Raw genomic sequence first — 22,951 nt, forward strand, 5'->3', positions numbered from 1 at the left:
GCCAACTCCACGTGTATGGTCCCACAGACTCCGGTCCCTATTTGGGACGCCACTCTAAGATGACGACTCGCTTGTCCTTGTATACTACCTACTTCCCTGCCTTGCAGACCTCGTGCACATTGGGCATGTTCACCCATCTATGCTCTACCAGGGTTTGGGTAAGATCATCCACTAGGTATATCTTCACCCCTCGGAGAGCTATCCGTGTGTCCATGAAGGCCTCTCGGCTAGCAAGGGAGTGATTCAAAAGCTTGTGGCAACATGGGAGCAACTGAAAAGGATGAAAAAATTCAAGATAATATTGCTAGACACGAGTTACTTGGAAAGAACTTAAAGGAAAGGTGTGTTTCTCTTCTAGGCCATAGTCATAATTTTTCAAAAAATATTTGTGCAAGACAACTTTCCACTGCAACTCGTTTCACTAGCTAGGATTTTTTTTTCCCGACATGTTATGGAGTCTCGAGTCCAAGGTAGGTCCATACGTACGGTACGAGTACGGTACGTAGTACAGTACGGTCTTCGAGCAAAAGTACGTAAAGTGTGTCAATATAATATATATATAAATTAGATCCACTAGTACATATCATTGAATGTCATTCATGAAACATAAACTTTGAATGGTTTAAACTTTAAACATTGAACATTGAAAGAGTAGAGATTCAAGAAGGAAACAAATGAACATAAGGTAAAATCATGATTACAGAAACTCTGAGCATGCGCAAAGCGCTACAAGTAAAGAAACCGATACAAAGGACACGGGGGAAAAAACCTCTCCTAAAGAGAGTAAAAAATGCCCCGGTCAACCTAGGTCCTGCAAAGGCTACTCATCATCATCAACACCTGATGATGAAGCTGAATCAGATGGGACGTCTCCATCGGTAAGGACATTCCCATCAGAATCATACTCAGGCTCTACATAGGGTACTCCCTCATGATCATCTAGCATCTCCTCTGTAGCTACTGTCGATGTCTCCGCATGTGATGTGGTAGATGTGCGTCGTCCTCGTCCTCGACGAGTCCCGCGCCTAGCGCCTCGTCTACCTCGCCCGCTCGACTGCACAACATGCGCATCACCACTGGGCTCAATGTCATACGCCCTGGAAGAAGCCCGAGTCACCCTGCGGTCTATACTCTCCAGCTCTCTGTGCAACATGCGAATTATCTCCTCCTGCTCGTTTCTCAATGCGGTCTGCGCCTCTTCTGCGGTAGCAACGTGCTCCAGAGATAGAGGATCAACCTGTCAACAACAATAAACATGTTCAATGCGAATTGTCTGTGACCATGGCATGCCAAAAATGCTGGCAGCTCTGAGCTGCATGCATCATAATATTGTTACTTGTATATACTAATGTCTAGACTCTATGACACAATCAGTCACCTGCATAGGATGCTCAAGTTTCTTAAGATTTTGAACCAATCGAAGATTGGCTCGGCAATAAACCAAGCGTTCCAACTGGCTGGTCTTGAGTTTATTGCGGATCTTTGTATGAATAAGAGAGTAGGCACTCCAATTACGCTCACACGCACCAGCTGAACAATCCTACAAGTAATAAAAGTCTTAAAGTAATCAAAACCTATTTATTATCACACATCGTTTTCCAAATTCCATTTAGGGAGTTATTGTCACTCACTTGAGAGAGGACGCGCAATGCCACTTGTTGGAGTTGGAATGATTGATAACCATAAATCAACCACCAGTTAATCGGGGCCTTTGCCTCGTCTTCCTTGTTGCATGAGGTTCTGCTAAAAGCGGCACCCAAGCTATGCATGTAGGATACCATGGAGTTGTTTACCTCTGACTGCTGCTCCTGAGGATAGGTTGCCTCCAAGTACATGTCGCACATGGTAAGAAGCTCTGGATTGCTTATGGTCTCATCCTTTCGATAAAGAGGATGAAGGAGTGCAGCCATGCCATGAATTGGGCGAGACATGTACTCCCAACGCGTCTCTATAATCTGATTCAGTTCTCTAATTCTAGAGAGGAAAAAAGAGTCAAGACCAAAGTTATAATAAGAGCAATTTAAAATGATTGGTGCGATAAACATGTGACGTGCACTTGACAATGGCTTACCTGTCTTGAGACACCACTGTGGACCGACTAATCTCTAGCCGCATCCTCCTAAACATGTGGTAGAGGAGACCCATGGTAGATCCCTCCATGTCTGTCATGCGCAAGAGAAAGAAGAGCGGCTTCAGCAACTTGACAATCTTTGCTGTCTCCTCCCAAAAATTCTCGTCCAAGATCTTACGTTGGACATACTTTGTAGGCTCTGAATTGCAATGTCGTGGATCTTTCCACGTTGGATCAACCACAGTGGCTTGTAGAGGATCATGGAGCCTCTGCAAACGCTCCAAGACCATGTATGCATAAGCGAATCGAGTCTTGGAAGGCCGTACCATATCAAGCCCGGGGCTCTTGCTGCGAAAGAGCGCCAATGCTTTGTGTTTTTTTCTGAAAAAGGTGGTGATGCGATTGGCATCCGCCAACACTGGCTGCACCCAAGTAAGCTTCCCCACATCCTCCATTAATAAATCCAAGCAATGTGCAGCACATGGAGTCCACACAATGCTTGGGAACTCACCTTCTACCAACTCTCCCATCCTCCTACAGTTGGAGGCATTGTCAGTGACCACCTGTACAACATTTTCTGGACCCACCTCTATGATGGCTTGCCTAATGTGCTGATATATAAATTCAGCTGTAACACTCTCACCTGCCTTACCAGCATCCACCGCACGCAAGAAATAGGTGCCAAAACATGATGATACAAGAATGTTTATCATGTGGCGCCTTCGGATGTCGGCCCATCCATCAGACAAGATGGTGCATCCAAACTTTCTCCAGCTGTCCCGTATTGGTTGCAGCGCCACATCTATCCTGGCTTTCTCCTCATCTAGCATGCGTGTCCTCATTTGTTTGTATTCGACCCCGTGCCAATCCTCGCACGAACCCACAGCGGCTATTGCTTGAACCATCTTCTTCCATTGGTCCGTGCGAAGCACATTGAAGGAGATATTGCATTGTATAAGTGTGCGTGCAATCTCTATCTCGGCAACCCTTTGCCGCTCCTTTACCCATGCGGTGCTAAAGATGCGAGATGGGAGAGTGGTCTGCTGTTTAGAAGAACTATCACAATGCATGTCGGAACCTGCACCTTCCTCCATAATGCTCTCCTCTACTCTTGCCCTCTTTCTACTAGGCTGCCCCATTGCACTAGAGGATCCTGTAGCAGCCGTTGGATTAACAAATGCAGCTCGAGGAGGAAGAGGATCCAACAAATCCTCGTCTTCAGCTGCCATGGCTGCACCCTGTGAAGCCTTCAAATTTTGCTCGGCTATCACCTTATTTGCTATGTCGCGTGGCACAGATTTGCAAGCTGAAATGCCATTGCCACCGAGACCCGATACATGAGAGATGAGGCGAGTAACTCAACTTTTGAAGTCACCTCCACAATACCGGCATCTCCATTGGTTGCTCTTCTCATCATCTTGGAGTGTGTGAAGCTTCCAATAGGCATGTCGTTTCTTGCCCATGGCACAGAGAGAGAGAGAGAGAGAGAGAGAGAGAGAGAGATGTGTGTGTGTTATTTTGGAATTTGGATGTGTGTGTGTACAGTGTACACGCTTGTCACTATGTGTGTGTGTGTGACATGTTTGTGTGTGTGTGTGTGTGTGTGTGTGTGTGTGTGTGTGAGAGAGAGAAAGAAAGAAAGAAAGATTTTATTAACGTCTTCCAAAAGACCGAACTCGGCCTATGAGACAAATCGGAGTACCTGTATGGGGTATCCTCTGTCATCCCAACAAAATGAAAAAGTACTGAACAAAAAAAAAAGCTGAATCTGGGTGTGCGGGGGATGGAGCTCTACTACTAGGAGAAAAATGCAAAGCTATATGCATGGAGTATACAATCATGATATGCAACCTAGCTAGCTCCATCCTGTACCATACTGGGGGTATAGAATGGTATACATCAGTGAAGGGGGTGTCCACAGCTCCCTGAAGAACATGCCTGGGTGTGCTCTGAAGCGAGCCAGTCGCTCCGCACCCTCTCTGTGAAACTGAGCTCTGATCTCTGTCATCTCTCTCTGGTATAGGCGTGGTGTCCGAAAGCCAGGTGCCCTCTGTCTCCTGCGGGCTCTAAGTGTCTCTGCTCTCTGGAGAGTAATTCCCTGCCGTGTAGGGGCTGGGAGGGGGATGGATCTCTGAAAAAATGCAGTAATCTGTGTCTTTCTCCCCCCCTCTGGAGCTGTCTGAGCGTGTAATAATGTCTCTCTGTGGCGCTGTATGTCTAGAATGTATCTCCCCAGTATGCGCTGGTCTGCTGCCTCAAAGATCTGGTGTAGGGAACGTGGCTCTCTGAATAGAATGGGATATCTCTCTCTGATGGCTGTATATGCTCTGCATCTGCATACATAATGCTCCTCACTCTCCACCTCCTCTCTGCACAATCTGCATACCCTCTCCTCTCGGGGGATCCGTGCTGCTCTGCCAGTCTCAATCTCCAATCGGTGTGATGAAACTCTGAGTTGACCAATAGCCACTCGGGAGCCGTGTGATAAAAAGCCCTCCATGTATCTAGGCCTCTCTATAAATCCATCATCAGTGATACTCATGAAGTGATCTCTGTAGTATAGCATCTTCGGTGGAAGAGGCTGTGTAGGCGATATCCATGTCTCTCGTGTATAGAGCTGCCATAGATCCTGTCTCAATACTCTGTTCCTCTCACTATGAGAGAGACGGATATGTGGTGCATCCCTATCATACTGGAATGGTGGTAGATGATCCATGTCTAGGCCATGCTGTGAGAACCAATGTGTGACCTGTGCATACCATGATCCTCTGTCTCCTGCCTCAGCCAGCTGTCTAGATGCCTCAAAAGCTCTGTATGACAATCTGTCCTGTGGCATCTCTCTGAATCTGTCTAGCAGGCATATAGTCTGAAATATGGCCTCTACCATCATAGGAGGCGCAGCAAACTTTGCTCGGATAATGTCATGAGGTACTGACGATTTGCTGCGTATCATGCGTGCCATCATGAGGGCCTGTGGTCTCTCTATCTGTGTCCACCAATGGGTAGCAAGGCCTGGCGCCCATACCGCTGCTCCATACATCAATGCCGGTGTGACTAATGTGTCAAATAGCCACCCCTTCGTCCGGGGCTCCTGAAAATGCGCCTGGTGGCATTGTCTCTCTAGCATAGCCAATGCTGCATATCCCCGTGTCAATCTAGCTCTGGCTGCTGAACCCATGGTGAAGCGTGTGGCTACTGCAGAGAAGGTAACCCCTAGGTACACGTATGATGTCACCACCTCCACCTGGCATCCTGCGAGAGTAAATGTCAGCTGACTCCTGCCCTGTCTCGATGTATGAAAGACCATAACCTTGGTTTTCCCAAGGTTCACAGTAAGACCCCTCTGTGTGCAAAAATCATGGAGTGCATGTAAATGCTGCTGTAGACCACCTGGAGACTCAGACACTAATACAATATCATCAGCATAGAGCATAATATGTACTGAGGTACCTGCTAAATCAACTCCATCTCCGCCTCCCCGTGTAATGAAGTCAGCCACCTCATCAATGTATAACCCAAATAGCGTGGGGGAAAGTGGGCATCCCTGCTTCACACCAATGGTGCTAGCAATAGTCTCAGACATACCTCCTGGACATCTGACTCGCCCAAAAACCTGCTCATATAATGCATAGATGCCCCATGTCATATCTGCTGGTATGCCAAGAGACTGCAGGCGCTGAAAGAGCCTCTCTCGTGGTACTGTGTCAAATGCCTTGCGGAAATCCACGAAGCAGCAATAGAGCTTTCTCTTCCTCACTCTGGCCTGATCAATCATACATCTCAAAGTGAATACATGGTCGGTGGTAGAGAAAGCTCTCCTGAAGCCTGCCTGCCCTGATGAGCGTAAACCTGCTCGCTCAGCATATAAGCTAAGCTCCTGCTCCAGCACTGCACCATACAGTTTGGCCAGCACGTGGCCAACCATAACCGTCCTGTAGTTGCTCGGATCGAGCATATCCCCTGTTTTGTGAATCGGCACAATGGTATGCATCGTCCACTCTGCAGGCAAACCCTCTGCTAGTGCCCTGTTAAACAGGTGTGCAAGAAAAGGAGCTAAAGAATCTACTGCATATATGAGATGCTCACCCTGCAGGCCCATATGGTCGGCGGCCCGTCCATGCTGTAGGCGGCGGATAGCTTCCTGTACCATCGAGTGGGTAAAGAAGCTAGCTGTGGTAGGTCGAGGCTCCTGTGGCTGAGGTATAGGTGGCTGCTGTGGGGCATGGTATAGTCCCTCTGCATATGTGTGCCATGTCTGTGGGTCTGCAATAGGTGTCGGGGTCCGGGGCTCTCTAAAGTGCCGCCATGAGACAGGGCTATCTCTACTCATGAAGAAATGAAAGATCTCTAGCTCCTGAGAGAGAGAGAGAGAGAGAGAGAGAGATTATTCAACCTTCAGTCGTGTGTGTGTGTGTGTGACATGTTTGTGTGTGTGTGTGTGTGTGTGTGTGTGAGAGAGAGAGAGAGAGAGAGAGAGAGAGAGAGAGAGATTGCTTGCAGCCTTGCTGAGTGTGTGTGTGTGCGCCAGTAGTCTGCGCGCTGCTGGCTGCATGTGCGCGTTGTTTTTTTTTTCATTTTTCTTCCCGTTTTTTTTTTCTCTCTCCCGTTTGTTTTCCGTTTTTTAATTGGGCCCGTTTTCTGCAGCCCGCCGAACCCGTTTTTTTTTTGTTTTTTTCGACTTTAAGTTTGGCCCTTTATTTGGGCCATGCCTTATAAATAATAAAGGCTAATGAGCCCAGCCCAGCCCCGCCCCAAAAAAATGACCACCGACGCTCAGCATTAAAGAGACGACGCCGACCTGCAACACGTGGAAAAAAAAAATAGCACACGCCCTTAACGTTCCGTACGTACAAAAACGTACGTACGTCTAGAACGCCTCACATCCAAGTGTACGCGTACCTGACCCAACCCTGCTCGAGTCTAGTGATACAAAAATAATAATAATAATAATAATAATAATTCTATAATATCGTTTTTCAACAATAGCTATGTTGTGCTTTTTAACAACAAATACTTTTGTCAGGGAATGGTGTATTGACATCTTCATGTGACATACATAAATTTTTTTGTAAAGCTTATGTTTTTTTGAAACAATAATGTAGTTTTTGTTGGAGAACAGTGTATTGATAGTTTCATGTGAAATATATAAAAGCTATTGTAGAACTTATAAAACAACAATGTAATTTTTTTTGGAAAATGGTGTATTGATATCTTCATATGATATATTGCACATTAAAATATATGTTCAAATCATGAAATGAATTTGCTAACCCACACACACGATTTATTAGAGCCCATACCCATAGGCCTCAACTTGATATTATGACTTTCCCATACGGTAGATTTGGAAAAATGAAATGTATGGTCATATATATGTGGAGGGTTCACCCTCCAGATTATCTTTGGCTTTCTTTCACGGGAAAGAACCCACACGCTGCATGCAAGAGGCAGCTTGGAGATGGTGGCACCAGGTTGACCTTCTTAATTTAACGTATGACTGCAGGTCGCCTGGTTTGTATGGAAAAATGCCAACTAAATTTCAGGCCCGATATTATTTATCTTGTACTCACCACAATTCCCTAAATATAAACACCTATGGGAAGTGGCTTTTACAAAGTGCTCGAAAAGAACACAGGTTTAGTGTAATCCCACTGTCAAATATTGAAATTTACCTCTCATAGTAGAATTAAGAGGCAAGAAATTTGGGAACCCTCAAATTTGGTCATTTTACCTTTGGAATATTTGATGGGAAGGTTTTCAAGCTTTTGGGAAAATATCTTTTCTTTAAAATTTGGGGACCTTCAAATTTGGTAATTTTACCTTTGAAATATTTGATGGAAAGGTTTTCAAACTTGAGGAAAATACTTTTTTATAGAAATTTAGGGATTGGGAACCTTCAAATTTCGCCATTTTATCTCTGGAATATTTGTCTTTTCAAACTTTTGGATTGTAAGGAAAAGCCTAGAATAAGCTTTCTAATCTTATTGAACTAATCTATTTCGTGGGCCTCAAGAAAAACTCTAAACTAATCTATTTTCGTGGGCCTCAACAAAAACTAATCAGCTGACCCTACTGTCTTTTCTTCAACTTTCATCTTAAACTAATCTATTTCGTGTCTCCCCAAGAAAGTTATCCCTTACGGGAATCTTCACTGTCAACCCGATCCCTTCACTGTCAAATCTACACGAGATGACCACAAGATGTGCCTTAAAATCGACATTGGCACCTTTGGGGCTGCATTGTATCACTTTGTTAAGCACTTTTCTTCATACACGAAGGACAACCAAGCCTATACCCGTGAATCAGGAAAGGCTCTTGCTAGGCCACTCCTCCAAGCCTACAGCCGCATCACGAAGGATTATGTACAGAGTCTCGCAAATGCTACTAGTGCTCTGGTGGATGCTGCAGGGACCTCCGCATGCATCAAGGAATGGTGTGCTTTTTACAAGAGGCACATCCAAAGAGACCACAAGGGTGGTCACTGTGCAGCATGGAGGGAGGGATATCTAAACGAGGCTGCTAGGCTTTTGCATGTCAAAGACCTTTTCTCTAAGATGGTGGAAGTGAAAATCCCGAGTTTGAGGAGGTTCCAATTCTGAAGCAATGTGTTATTCCAAACATGGACAATTGCATTGCAAAGAAGCAAGAACAACAATATAAAAAGCGAGCTGCTGATGAGCTATCTTCCGATGAATCAAATGCGCACCTTATCGCATGGGGCTCCTAAGATGGTAAGCTTGCATGTTGTTCATGCATTCAAGAAGTTCCTTGAGAATCAAGTTTAACTCTAATTTGTAATGATTATGTATGCAGGATAAGGGAATGAGATGAAGAATGCCGGGGGTTCGAGAACTTCCAAGGATGAAAGAAATAGAAGGAACTTTGCATGCTCAAGGGTTGCCTCTCAGTTTGGTATGTGGGTGCTTGCTTCCTCACCAATTAGGCAATCCATTTTTGCATACCGTATGGTTGCTGTTCTGCGTACTATATTTTGTTGCAGTATGTCCGTATGATAGAACTGAATACAGTCTTGGGTTTTTCTTGGATTAGGCAATCCATTTTTGCATACCGTATGGTTGCTGTTCTGCATACTATATTTTGCTGCAGTATGTGCATATGATAAAACTGAATACAATTTTGGGTTTTTCCTGGGTCCTATGACTTAGGTTTTGGTTCTTTCTCTACCATGGACAGAACCAAAACCCAAGTCATTGGACCCAGGAAAAACCCAAAATTGTATTCAGTTCTATCATATGCACATACTGCAGCAAAATATAATACACAGAACAACAACATACGGTATGCAAAAATGGATTGCCTAATTGGTGAGGAAGCAAACTGAGAGGCTACGCTTGAGTATGCCGGCATGCAAAGTTCTTTCTATTTCTTCCATCCTTCGAAGTTCTCGAATCCCCTACATTCTTCATCTCATTCCCTTATCCTGCATACATAATCATTACAAATTAGAGTTAACCTTGATTCTCAAGGAACTTCTTGAACAACATGCAAGCTTACCATCTTGCCCCATGCGATAAGGTTCACATTTGATTCATCGGAAGATAGCTCATCAGCAGCTCGCTTTTTAGATTGTTGTTCTTGCTTCTTTGCGATGTAATTGTCCATGTTTGGAATAACACATTGCTTTAGAATTGGGACCTCTTCAAACGCAACTTCAGATCAGGGGTATACTCCAGCACAATAGAGCAGCACCACCGCAGGAGGTGGACATTGACAGCATGTACCCTGCGGCTCGAGAAGGTGGCACATAATCACGCCTCCTTGATTTATTGATTCAGTGTACATGCAAGGCTATGACCTTAGTTTTACGAGACCAAAAATAAGGTCATAAAACATGGATCATATGTACCACATTTTCGGTCTCATAGACTTATTGGGTCTTTAATAGACATTAATAATTTGTCCCCTCCATCTATAACAATTGGATAACATTAAAAAATTTGGGTCACCTAGGAAACGTTCGGTATTGAGAAAACAATTGTGTGTTGTAACTTGTAGCTGCTGAACACTGATCCAGGTTAGCATCTCCCTGGTTTTAGACCCGGCCAGATATTTGAACACAGTTGCACATGGCCAGGTTCACCCGCCCACCAAACTGCCTGCTGCCCACAGGCACCGCCCATGGTGCCCCAATGATCCCCCAACTCCCCTCTCTAAAATGCAAACTGGAAATACTTGATCTTGTGAAACAATGTATATCAGACATTCTCTCTGGCAGAATGGGAAAAATGCAGATACCTACCACAATTCGTAAAGCAAGTGGATCATCATCACGGTCAGCAAGAGCTAAGAGTAATATGTCAAACGGCAATAGCTCCTGATTCCACACCAACCCTGCAAGAGCAGTACTTACCCTGTACAGAACATCCTGTAGACATTTGCATGTCAGTATTTACTTGCCAAACAGCCCTTTGTAATACTGTAAGACTAATAAGAAAGATGCTGATACCACTGTGTTAATAACCTGTGCAGAATGGCCATGTTGTATATACAATTGTGCATTCAAAAGCAGGACATCAACCATCACGTATATGTTTGCTGTGACCTCCTCTGCTGAAAGCTCCTTTAGAACACGACCCTGCAAGGGGACAAGGCCCACTCAAGCTAGGTGCTCATGACAATAGAACCAAGAAGCACTACCACATGAGCATAGACATACTGAATGTAGGCATGTCAAGTGGTTACCAAGTTTCCCGTATTGATATTGTCACTCTGTTTATCCAACAATATCCAAGCAGCTGCACACAGATATTGCCTGTGTTGATGAGATACCATGTGATTGAAAAAGCTCAGTAAATGTGATGGGTCGGACGTGGACGACAGCAACTGGCGGCATTGATGTATCATGGTAGCTTCAGCCTGGATTGAAACCACATATCATCAGTGCAGAAAAAGCATTTACGGTACACCATCAGTGCAGTAAAAGCATGTATGGTTTTAAAAAACTTGCACTATAGAATGAAACACCTGCTGCCACCCCTGGATTGTCTGTGATCTTTTGTCTGGCCTTGCCACAAGGATTTCCCGCAGTGAAGGAGGGAAATGGCGCAAGGTTTTTTCTGACCAGCTGTGTGGACTGTTGGCAAGTATTTGGTCAATAGCTGGTGCCAGAAGCACTTGCTGTTCAAACTCTGCAATGCCGCGAGTCTTGATGGTAAAAGCTAGGTTGATGATCATAGCCCTATTCAATGTTTCAGAAAACTCTGTTGTAGCTCCCTGAAAGAAGCCTCCATCAGACACTCAATCAAGAATGTGAACATCAGCTCCCAAGGCCAGTCGGGAAGAATGTGAACATCAGCTATGTCAAACTACAGAGTATGAAACTCATAACACAAGATATTGAAAGCACGTGTGTCTATACACATACATGTGTGCGCATGCGCACGCGTGTGGAGAAAAAAAGAGAGACGGATACTAACGTCTATGAAAGACACCAAGGGTCTACGAGACCAAAAGTGGATGAACTCAGCCACGGAAAACCGAAAGGAGGACAAGACACAGAATGAAAAATCGGATTAAAGTTTTTACCTTTAATTCTTTCTTTACAAGTATGACTTCAGGTAGAGATAAGATCAGGTTGAGGCATAAATTCTCTGCTAAACGGAAAAGGCGATGTTCCCCCCGCTTCACTTTCACAGCGATAATGATTTTTGCAATGTCGTATAGCAGCTGTTTCACCTTTCCATGATACCTGCAATGGTCAAATCATGCTCCTGTCAACGTAGAAGTTGAGAACATCAATCCAAAATAGCAAGATACGTGCGGTACAGCGCCTTTAATAATACAAAGTGCACTATAACAGGACATTCTTTTTTTTAAAGAAAAGGACTTCATAGAGTATGATAGAATAATACAAGAGCCAAGGCTCAAAGAATCAATACAACATGCGTACCATAAATAAAACACACAGGTGGCTGAAAACACCACGATAAGCTTGGGAAGATATTGTAGACACTCTTATGGCCACATGGTCACGTATCCAAGGACCTCCCAGATCTGCACAAGCTGGGTGTGCTGCCTTCATGAGGCTCAAGGAATCAATACATCATGCATAGCATAAACAAACCAGGTGGGTGGCTGAAAAGACCAAGATAAACTTGGGCAGCTATTATACATACTCTTATGGCCACATGCGCATGTTTCTAGGGACCTTCCTGCACAAGCTAGGCGCACTGCCTTCATGAGGGAATGCGTCCATGGATTTTTCTCCTCTTCAGGACTCTCTTGTTACCATCAGATCCTAGACTCATTCCACACACCTTGCATTCTAGGATGATGTTTGACTGGCCTTTGGCTATGGCTTTATATAGTTTGTTTATACTTAACAGGAGCTCCAGGCAGACTATCTGATATGGTGACTAGCATGATAGGGGTAAAGCAGGGATGCCCGCTATCGCCCACCCTCTTTGGACTGTACATTGATGTGGTCTCTGATTATGTAGACAGATTGGGAGGCCCAAGGGCATGCCTGGCAGCGGTGTTGATACCCATCTTGTTATATGCTGATGATATTGTTCTAATCTCAAACTCTTAGGAGGGATTACAGAGACACCTTGATGCATTACACGCTTTCTGTGCAGATAGAGATTTGACAGTGAACTTTGGGAAAACCAAGGTTATGGTGTTTAACACCACACAGGCATGGGTGACGAGATCACAGCCTCAGTTCACTTTCTGAGGGGAGCCGGTTGAGTACGTCAAGTCATATGTCTACTTGGGAGTTACTTCACAGGACCGCGTTTCTCCCTGAAGGAGGCAGCAGCAGCTAGATTAGCTCGAGGGCTACTTTGGGGGCACCTGAGAGGCAATGTGCACACATACAGTTTCAAGAGGCACGCACCAAATTGTGGCTATTGATACGCTTGTCACACCGACCCTCCTGTACGGAGCTCCAATTTGGGGGCCCAACATACATCACAGATCTTAGAGAGGGACGGATGAGGGATGGAGGCAAATGGAGAGACCACTGATTATGATGATTGCCCACATGATTCGGAGCAAATCATCAGTACCACATGAGATTGTTCGGGCTGAGCTGGGTGCCGCACCAGTAATGACCGAGGTCCTATTCTAGGCAGTTACCTTTTTACAGCGGCTATGGGAGCTTCCTCAACAGAGGTACTCCCGATTGGCATTGACCTCATCCATACAGTTGGCAAAGGATGGAGATACTCATCGCTGGTACGCTCAGATGAGATCATGGTTTGACCTACATGGTTTGCGGATAGAGGCACTACCACCCTTTCAGTACAGTCTGGATTGTCCATTTTTGGATCTCACCCGCTCAGAGCAAAACCGCGTGATCAGGCAGGATATCATTAGAGTGGACACAGAGAGGACACGACTAGCCCCCTTGAGCCCCTAGGCACGAAAATGGCTCATTACAAGAGCCATTTTCTACACCTCTCACCAAATGATTTTATCACCCGCCTGGCGTACATGGATGTACACCTATCACATGGGATACGTTGTGCCATTGGACAAATCCGGACCTCATCACACCAGCTGCGGATTGAGACAAGGTGATATGTGCATCAGATCTTGGATGACCGCGTTTGTCAGCTATGCTACCAAGAGGCAGAGACAGAGGAGCACTACATTTGCTAATGTATAGTCTATTATGAGATCCGAGGGAGATATCACTGCCTCTTCTGAGAGGGTTTTGGGCCGTTACGCATAGGGTCATGGAGTTTGAGGATCAGAGATGATTGTTTCTACTTGAGCTCAGGAGACACAGAGGGACCCTCTTGGCAAACAGGAGACCGAGCCATGATGTACCTAGACAGAGGACCCTCACAGATTTCTTCGGCACCAGCACCAGCAACCCAGCCCACACACCTCCTGATACCTTCTCCATTAGGCCATCAGGGCACCGACCACGCTCTCAGAGAGTCACCACTGATAGAGCAGTCATCTTATGTTGTGCTTGTCGGCCACGCCCACCAGGATCTTGACCACGGCATCCTCACCATCGCCAGATCAGAGCCATTATTGCTCGGCATCGGAGGCGCCTACCTCACTTCTACGACCTCTCCATTCTAGACAGCCCCATGGCGGAGATACTTGATCTAAGGAGAGGGCAACACTTCAACCGATCAGCATACATGGATCTACCTGATATACATTTTCCAGTATTTTCTACTCAGTATCATCTCGGAGTCTTACAATTCTGTTTTTATAAGTGTAAGACAATCAGTTTATTGTACTTTTTAGCCTCATTTAGTTGTTCTCTTTGATGAGACACCGACTTCAGATGTACTCTCAGTTTTGGTCTCATTGGCCATTATGGCCTCTTAGAGACGTTAATATATCATTTCATTTCATTTCTCCCCCCTCCCCACCCCAAAAAAAAAAAAAACACGAAGATAAACCAAATTAAAACACACAACAGAATGGACAGTCTTTCCATTCAATGAGGAAGCTAAAACTCTTGGAAACTGTAGGTCTGGAGCAGCGCTGTATTCCCAACCAAATGGCCACAAGTGTATGCACAATATCGGTCACAAGAAAGGTTCTGAAAAAGTAGGATCTGAGTTCCATCCATGTCTTGTGTGCATCTGGCTCTCCATATGTGCCAAGCTGCAATCCTGGCCACTGTCTCCCACAGGTGTCAAAACAGGAACATAACATGGCCTTAAAATAGAAACTAAAACTGAATCGATGTGGAAAAACTTTTAAAAAAAAAAGCCAACAAATCATGATAGCCATATGGAAAAACTCAAAAAAAAGCCAACAAATCATGACAGCCAAAGATGAGTCAGAGATCGAATAGAAAGTATGCACTCCAAATTGAGTGAGCCCTGCATGATATAACCAATGAACCAGGGCAATCCGCCAAGCAAGAAAGAAATGGCAGACCAAACCATCCTAGCTTGTCTGCAAACCCATAAACATTGCTGAATGGACTCTAGAGCAAGCGGGCACAAGGGGCTCACTCTAAAGGCCTGTCTTCACTCGTTCATTACAATCCCTCCGTGAATTGAAAGCCATTGTGAGGCATTTTGGCTGAGGAAGATTCCACAAGATATGGGTGTGGTGTAGAAGCTGCCTACAATTGTGCAATGTGACAACCACAGTTGGATGGCCATTGCTCAGAATTGTGTGTTTCATGCTCACACAAAACACATTCAGATTAAGTATCACTTTGTGCGCAAGCTCATCATGTTCAGAGAGGTCAAGACGATCAACTGCCCAACGACAAAAAATTGTGCAGACATCTTCATGAAGGCTCTTAGCAAGAACCACGTGGATCAACATCTTCACTGACTCGGCACTGGAACACAGAGGTAGTTCAAATTCAGGTAAACATTGACGGGGGGTGTTGGATATCAATGCTCCACCCTCATATTGTATTGTGTGGGCAAGCACCGGCTAGCTCATGTTTGTAAAGCCACATTCACATGGGATGGTAGCTTGGGAGTCCAAATGGTTTAGAGACGGCTCGGATTAGATTTGGCACACTGCCAAAAAAGCTACATGTTGTAGTAGACTGTTAACCGATAATGGTCCACACATGGAGTAGGTAGATTTTACTCTTGGACACCTAATCCTGACATTGCGGGGCCTTGCTGTCCACTCTATAATTTGACACGTGGGCCAGAATTGTGCATCCATGTGTCACAGACAGCGCCTTTCCATGTGTTTCAGTAGTCAATGCTGTACGGCTGATTTTGGCACGCTACAATTCTCTGCCCTGCATCTTTTTTTGTTCCGGGAAAAAGATCCTTCTATTAATTAATAAAAACAGCCACAAAGGGCTAAATACAACCACGAAGGTACAAACTCATCTCCTGTATGGGGCAGGAGCAAATAGTCAAGAGGTGGAGAAAGATGCACTTCTCCTCCGCTCTATGAGAAGGCTATCTCATAAAAGTGTTGTAGTGGGGGGGGGGGGTGTGGAAGAGGGGAATAACCACACAAGCGGTCTATAATGCCAAGTGGGATCACCACCTCTATCGGTGAGAAAAGGGCCAGGCCAGAGCCATTCATGTTCACCCCTGTGTAGAGGGGGATAGTAGCATTGGAGACATGGCTCCACATGCAAAGTCCCCTGGTGTCCCATCGAATGTAAGCACGGAGTAGTCTCAAGGCCTCTAGTCTAGGTGTGAGGAGCTCTCTCCCACACTGACTCATAAAGTCACTTATATAGGCCTCCTATAAACTAGGAGCCAAATATAGCACGTCTCATAATAGCTACATACCCCCGACCACCAGCTAGAAGTGTTTCTATGGTTAGGGTTTTATCCGACCTAATGTATCCCTGTTTGCAGCTCCCATTTTATTTGTCAAGAATGGATTGGCTTGGTTGCATGTCGATTATCGTGTCCTTGAAAAACTAACAGTCAAGAACAGTTTTCCCATGCCTCAAATGGTGCAGATGCAACAAGTCTGATGAGTCCCTGCGACACTGCCTGCCCAAAGGCCTAGCCAGTCTGGCAGCACCTTCTTTGCCTTTTTACCTCCGACCTCGACACTCCCTGCATCGTTAATTGGGAGCACTTGCTTGGCAGGCGCCAGCACTATTCTATGAGGATGATGGTGGGCACCGTAGCCCTCCTCCTCTTGCACCGCCAGCTTTAAGTGGTGTTAGTGGCCACAGTCCTCGTGTGACAGTGGACCCCAGAGACCTGACACATGCCAGTGTCAGGAGCTCATTTGCAGTTTGGCCCGCCAACCTACCCCCATGATGTAGCCTCCCTCCGAGAGTGGCAGCCATGGAAGGAGCCCAACCCCCCCCCCCCCTCTTCATTTCTTCAAATTTTTCACTATCTTGGACACAGTTGTATTACACTTCGGGGCAGATTTTCTTTTAACTGATGAAGGATCTTTTTTGTGCCATGAAAGATCCTACTTCTTGTTAGTGTTGTCTTGTATACACCACATGTTGTATCCTCTTAAACTAGCTAGTTGTCTATGTTTTTCTTTTTCATGATGGATTTATCTCATGGAACTATTCTAACACTTTGTTTGGTCTCAAAGACCCTTTGGGTCTTTTGAAGATGCTTAATATACCTTTCTTTCTTTCTCCCCTCTACTAGAGAAAAACACCTAAGCGCATATGCAAGACAAAGGCGTAAGAAGGAGAAAACTAGGGAGGAGAAAACTAGTCCTACCCTAGCCTAACTGGACATAGCCTAAGCTCTAATATCATATTGGAAATCAAGAGCTAGGGAGGATCAAACCAAATAATTAACTTCACAGTTGGCAATTAAAATAACTAAGACCTTAATTAGAAAGAAATTAGGCAAGACAAACTCACAAATCACCAAAATCCATTGATCAACCCCACACATAAAACAAGCTTTCAATCACAATGTATTATAGCTTCAAAGATCTCTATCTAACCACAAAAAATAAGTGGTCCAAATCACAAGCTTCAAAGATCTCTATCTAACCACAAAAATAAGTGGTCCAAATCACACCAACAAGGTGACCCCAAATGTGCCCACATCACCATTTGACAACCACAACCTTTTGCCCATTCTAGAGAGTTCTTTACCTCTTTCACATCTATTTTCACACTTGCAAACAACCTTAGAACCAATGAACCATACAACCAACGAATTATGCTCCCCCGCAATCACCAAATTTCCAACACTACTGTGTTCGTGAGTATTTAGGGCAGCCCCTTCCCCTCACTCTCAAGCAACACCCTTTAATATTGATATTGCATTCACAAACTGAAATAAAGACATTACCTGTAAAGCGGTAAGAGGCGATAGTTCAGCAACTCTAGAATTGAGATGGAGGTCCCAGATTTTCCAATTGATTGCTGGTACTTGTTCATCATGCCCTGATGTGAAACAAAATGCCATGATCAATCAGACCTAGAAGAGCATTTCAAAAAGATCTGAGAATATCATGCATTACTCACAGTTACGTGACACCGGAAAAGTGTATGCGGGGCAATCAATAAAAGACGGGCATAAGTTTCCATCATTGCAATACTTGGCAACACCTGCAAATATTCCAAATCGGGGGATGAGCAATCTTGACAAAACGTTAAAGCTTATCTAAATAGAAGCAGAGGTTAAACCAACAAGCTAGAATTCTCTTTCAATCAAATATTTTTTATATTCACCATAAGAAAAATAAGTTAGGCGCCTAGGCCCTGCACTCCGTAGCCCACTATTGCTCTCATATGTGCACGTAACCTAAAGCCTGTTACCTTCTTGCACTCTGCAACATGCACTTTTCTTTTTCCCCTATTTTTCTTTTTCTCCCCCCCTTCTTATTGGTATCCTTCTCTTCTTTATCTTCTTCGCCTTCCCTTTCTGCCGTCATTTGTTTTCTTTTTCTTTTTTCGGCTCACCTTAGGCCCAAGATCCTCCTGTACTTACCGTCTTTCCCCGCCCATAGGCGCCTTTTTATCCGCCCATCGTAGGCGATGTCGCCAAGGAAGCACCTTGTGGGGGTTTGAACCCAGGACCTCCTGGTCCTAGGCAAACAGCTTCACCACTTGGGCTATCACCTCATTGGCTGTTGTCATTCCTTCTTCTTTTTTTTCTGGGAAAAAGATCTTTCTATTAGTTACCAAGAAAAACAGCCATAATGGCAAAGCACAAACCCGGCTCCACATGGGGAGCAAGAGTCAAGAAATATATAAAGGGGGGAGGATGCTCTCCTCCTCCGTCTGGCTGCTCTAGGAGAAGGCTATCTCATAAAATGGGGGGAGGAGGAAAAAACCACACAAGTGGTCTATAGTGCCAAGTGGGCTCACCAAGGGACCATGACACCAGATCCTCAAGGTCTCCGGACGCTTCCGATGTAGTAACCAAGGGTGCCCACATTGAACAGACCACCGTAATAGCGTCACACCACCACAACGTAACACCGTCACACCGCCGCAGTGGGCCAACCTAGAGGTACCATCCCGGGGCATTCGGTTGACCATCCAGAAGTGGAGGCGCACCACCAACGCACGCACTGGTATTGACGGCACCGCAGTGACACTGCAACGGGCAACTTCCAAAGATAGGAGATGCCACCTACTCCACCACGTCATGCAAGGAATGCTTATATGGTCACTCATGCTTTAGTGTGCTGCTTGTTACAACCAGCGATGCCCTTTTGTGCTGAGTATCTCCTTGATTATGTTGTTGTTAACTGAAGCTGCCGATTTTTATGTACTCTCTCTCGGTTGTGAGAGGATGACATTGATGTCGAAGAGACTCTGTTGCTTGTTGGGGCTATGGTGTAGATACTCCTAAGGAACTGCAGAGATTTATACTCTCTTGCCATTTTGATGATAGTCACTTCACTCTATTCTCTCTCTCTCTATGGTGGTTGTTCAGGATCGGAGCATTCTGGACAACATCTTCACCTTCTAGGAGGCGATAGCTTCAGGCAGGATGCGGCAACAGGACCTCATAGTGCTACTCCTAGACTTTGAGAAAGCTTATGATAGGGTGGATTGGAGCTTTCTGGAGTGCACTTTGAGTCGGATGGGGTTCCTCGTGGAGTGGATCCATGGTTTCAGGACTTTACTCAGCTTCTCACAGCCAAGTTCTCATTCACAGAGCTCATGGAGACAGATTTCCCCTCACCCGCATGGTCCGGCAGGGCTGCCCTCTAGCACCTTATCTCTTCTTATTCGTTGCCTAGGCCATGAGCAGTTTTCTCTCAGCCCATAAGACTAGGCTCCAGGCATTGCGTCTCTCAGGAGGAGCTGTTGGACTCAGAGTTTGCAAATAAAAAAGGAGGAGCTGTTGGACTCAAAGTTTGAAGATAAAACAGGAGCTTACCTTTCGGGAGATGTGGGGAATCTCCAAAGATTCGTTAAGGCGATCTTTTGTCGCGCATCGGGAGCACAGATCAACTGGCACAAGTTGTGTGGCTTGTGGGTAGGCTCGGCACCCGCCTAATGCTTGATGTCCAATTGAGGCTTTCCAGTGGATTCCAAGGGGCTCTCCAGTTCGCTATCTTGGATGTCAAGTGGGCATTGATATCTCTCCAGATCAACAGCTCGCTCCCCTTCTTTTGACCATTCGGAAGAAGCTTTTGTACTTGAGTTCCACGAGACTCTCCCTAGCTAGTAGAGTGGTGGTGGCGAACCAGGTCCTTCTTGCCACCATGTGGTACATTACTTCTTGTTGGGCTTCTCCCGAGCATGTATTGGTCAGGTACAACGGTTGATCTGGAATTTCTTATGGACTGGTAGTGACAGGAGGCTTGCCAGGGCCAAGGTGGCATGGAGAGTGATCATTCAGCCACGACACAAACGGAGCCTAGGCATCATTGACCTTGCTATTCAAAGTTGCGCCCTGTTGGGCAAGCTGATAGTTAAGAGGACTCCTTCCTAATGGATCAAATGATAATGACCTACAGCTAAGCTAATGGAGAGCCTCACCATAGCTATGATACCATGTTAAGAAACACGAATCTAGCTCTCCTAATGACAAGACATTGTCCTAAGCGTTAATTAATCCTACACTAATCACATCACTAATCTAACGTGGATAGAAATGAAGAAAACTCATAAGGAGTGTGTGCTAATTAACATGCACTCAAGTACAATTAGACACCAAGATGAATTAGCTTGGATGCATAAAGACACTTGAGATAAGTGCAAGTGATACTGACTCACCTAGTCAATCCATCTACAATCTTCCCGTGATCTGACCTAGCCTCTACCGCCTTCTCCTACCTCAAAAAGCGCCTCACCGAGCCAACTAGGTGATAGCTCAAGTAGTGAAGGTGTTTGCCTAGGACCAAGAGGTATTGGATTCAAAACCCCCCTTGGTGCTTTCTCGGTGGCATCGCCTATGGGCGGATAATTAAGCGCCTACGGGCAGGGAAAATTCAGTAACTATGGGAGGAACTTGGGCCTAAGGCCAGTCAGAAATTTAAAAAAGTGCCTCACCGCCAAAGCTTCCGTCCTCATCTCACTGACTAGACGATCATCTTCCATGTCCATATAGATGCAAGCCTCACTACTGTGGGCCCACTGAGCGGGAAGGCTTGGCTATAGTCTATGCTTACCAAAAGTTCCGACACTCTCTCTTGGGCTCCCACTTCATCATCTCGGACCACCATGCTCTCTAGTATCTTCTCAACAAACCCCAGGTGGCGAATCATGTGGTGGTGGTTGAAGAATTCGATTTTGTGATCCTTCTTCGATTGGGCAAACATTAGTCATGGCGGACAACCTTTCCCACATCGACACTCAGGAGCCTGCAACAAGTATTGACGATGACCTTCCTGATAGTTTAAAGTTGATGCCACCCGGGAATGGTATGGGGATGTTCTTGCCGTGCTTTCCACATGCCAATTTCTACTTGATGCTTGTCCAAAGAACAAGTGCCGGTTTTTCTCAAGAGCGGAGCCTTCTAAATCATAGTTGGCCAACTCTCGAAGGCTAGTCATGATGGTGTTTTATTAAGGGGCGTCAACCCTCATGAAGTGCCTCACTTGGTCGAAGAAGCCCACTCTGGCCCTGGTGGTGACCACTATCCCGGCCACATCTCGGGCGCCCTCTTGTTTGAGCATGGCTTGTGGTGGTGAACAATGTTCAAAGATTCCATTCAGTTTGCCAAATCTTGTGATACTTGCCAATTGTGCGGGCCCAAACCCACCCGTCAATGTCACCAACCTCCTCGCTTGGTCCCCATTAGAGAAGTGGAGTCTTGATTTCGTGGGGCCCATAGACCCGATGGCACACTAGAGCCGGCGCAAATACGTCCTCGTTCGCCACCAAGGATTGCATGGCTAACACGGTAGCTCGGTTCTTATATAAGCACATCCTTGTCCGCTTTGGCTGCCCCTTACAAGTCACCAGTAACAGAGGCTCCCACTTCCTCAATGAAGTCATTACCACCTTACGCAACAGGTATAAGATCTTCCACCTCAAGTCATTTGCGTATTACCCCCAGGCCAATGGGTAGGCGGAAAGCACCACCAAAGTGCTCTGTCACTTACTCCAGAAGATGTGCCATCAACACCCGTTCACTGGCCCAAGGCTCTCCTCGGCACCTTGCGGGCTTACAAAATCGCCTTCAAAGGCACGACACGCCATAGTCCCTTTCAATTAGTCTACAACCTAGAGGCCATCTTGCCCTTCGAATTTAACCATGGGTCGTACTGGGCAGGGACCACCCGCCAGGATGACACTGCCCACAATGCCTTGGTGCTCTGTCTGACCATCCTGGACAAAACCCGAGCGTTGGCAAATTGGCACTAGTATACCAAGCTCCCTTGCCGCCTCCCCTTAACCGTTGTCAATCCCACCTTTTTATTCTTTTGGGAGAAGGGGGAAAAAAAAAAGAACAAAAACAAAAAGAAAAAGAACAAAACAAAAAAAAAACTCACCCCTCTCCTATATCTGAGTCACCCCTTCCCATCGCCTCGGAATCCTTCCGCCCATTCTCTCAATCCCCCACTTGTCCCACTCGCATCGCCTTCACAACCCCCCTCGCTTTCACGCCTTGCTTCTGTTTTCTCTCCACTCAACCCCTCGTCCCCCTCTCTCTCTCTCTCAACAACTCGCCTGTGTAACTTGGTTGAACACAATGCCAATCAATACACTTAAATACACTAAGATTTAATGGACACATGCTTAATACAAGAAGTAATTTGCTGAATTGACAAGAGACACACAATGAGCCGGAACGGCCGGCCCCTCAAATAAAGTTTATTGATCTTGGGAGAATCAAGTACATAGTGTCACGGGCATTTCTGACCAGATTTCCATACCAATGCATATGAATACAGTATTGCAAACAAGTGGTTGTTGGTGTAGACTTGAAACTCACACTACCCTCTCAAGTGCCCATGTTCCCTACCATCTGCTCTCTATTGTTCCACCAACACATGGTAGCAACAATCTGCAACAGAGTACGTAGGACAAGAGAACACTACAGGGTA

General features: G+C 45.6%; 2 protein-coding genes across 7 annotated transcripts in view; both read right to left on the reverse strand.

Moving 5' to 3' along the window:
• Positions 1-22,951, reverse strand: part of LOC147635653 (mediator of RNA polymerase II transcription subunit) — a 197,445-nt gene that overhangs the window by 26,031 nt on the left and 148,463 nt on the right. For all 6 annotated transcript variants that reach the window (XR_015266693.1, XR_015266692.1, XM_086803035.1 and 3 more), the window contains 7 exons: positions 17,964-18,047; positions 17,788-17,882; positions 11,618-11,780; positions 11,057-11,305; positions 10,775-10,948; positions 10,554-10,667; positions 10,332-10,457 (listed from right to left, as the gene is read on the reverse strand). Coding sequence is in view for 4 of the 6 variants with exons in the window: in XM_086803035.1 (XP_086659161.1) it covers positions 10,332-10,457; positions 10,554-10,667; positions 10,775-10,948; positions 11,057-11,305; positions 11,618-11,780; positions 17,788-17,882; positions 17,964-18,047 (1,005 nt within the window). In the remaining 2 variants the exon portion in view is untranslated. The remainder of the gene's footprint in view (positions 1-10,331; positions 10,458-10,553; positions 10,668-10,774; positions 10,949-11,056; positions 11,306-11,617; positions 11,781-17,787; positions 17,883-17,963; positions 18,048-22,951) is intronic.
• LOC147635654 (uncharacterized) lies at positions 774-3,431 on the reverse strand. Its single transcript, XM_086803039.1, has 4 exons — positions 2,072-3,431; positions 1,632-1,974; positions 1,379-1,540; positions 774-1,237 (listed from the first exon to the last, which is right to left on the reverse strand). The coding sequence occupies exons 1-4, from the start codon at positions 3,298-3,300 to the stop codon at positions 821-823; spliced, it is 2,151 nt and encodes a 716-aa protein (XP_086659165.1). The 5' UTR covers positions 3,301-3,431; the 3' UTR covers positions 774-820.

This window comes from Cibotium barometz, chromosome 9, assembly GCF_041138505.1.
Source record: "Cibotium barometz isolate CiBa-2024 chromosome 9, ASM4113850v1, whole genome shotgun sequence".
Classification (NCBI taxonomy): domain Eukaryota; kingdom Viridiplantae; phylum Streptophyta; class Polypodiopsida; order Cyatheales; family Cibotiaceae; genus Cibotium; species Cibotium barometz.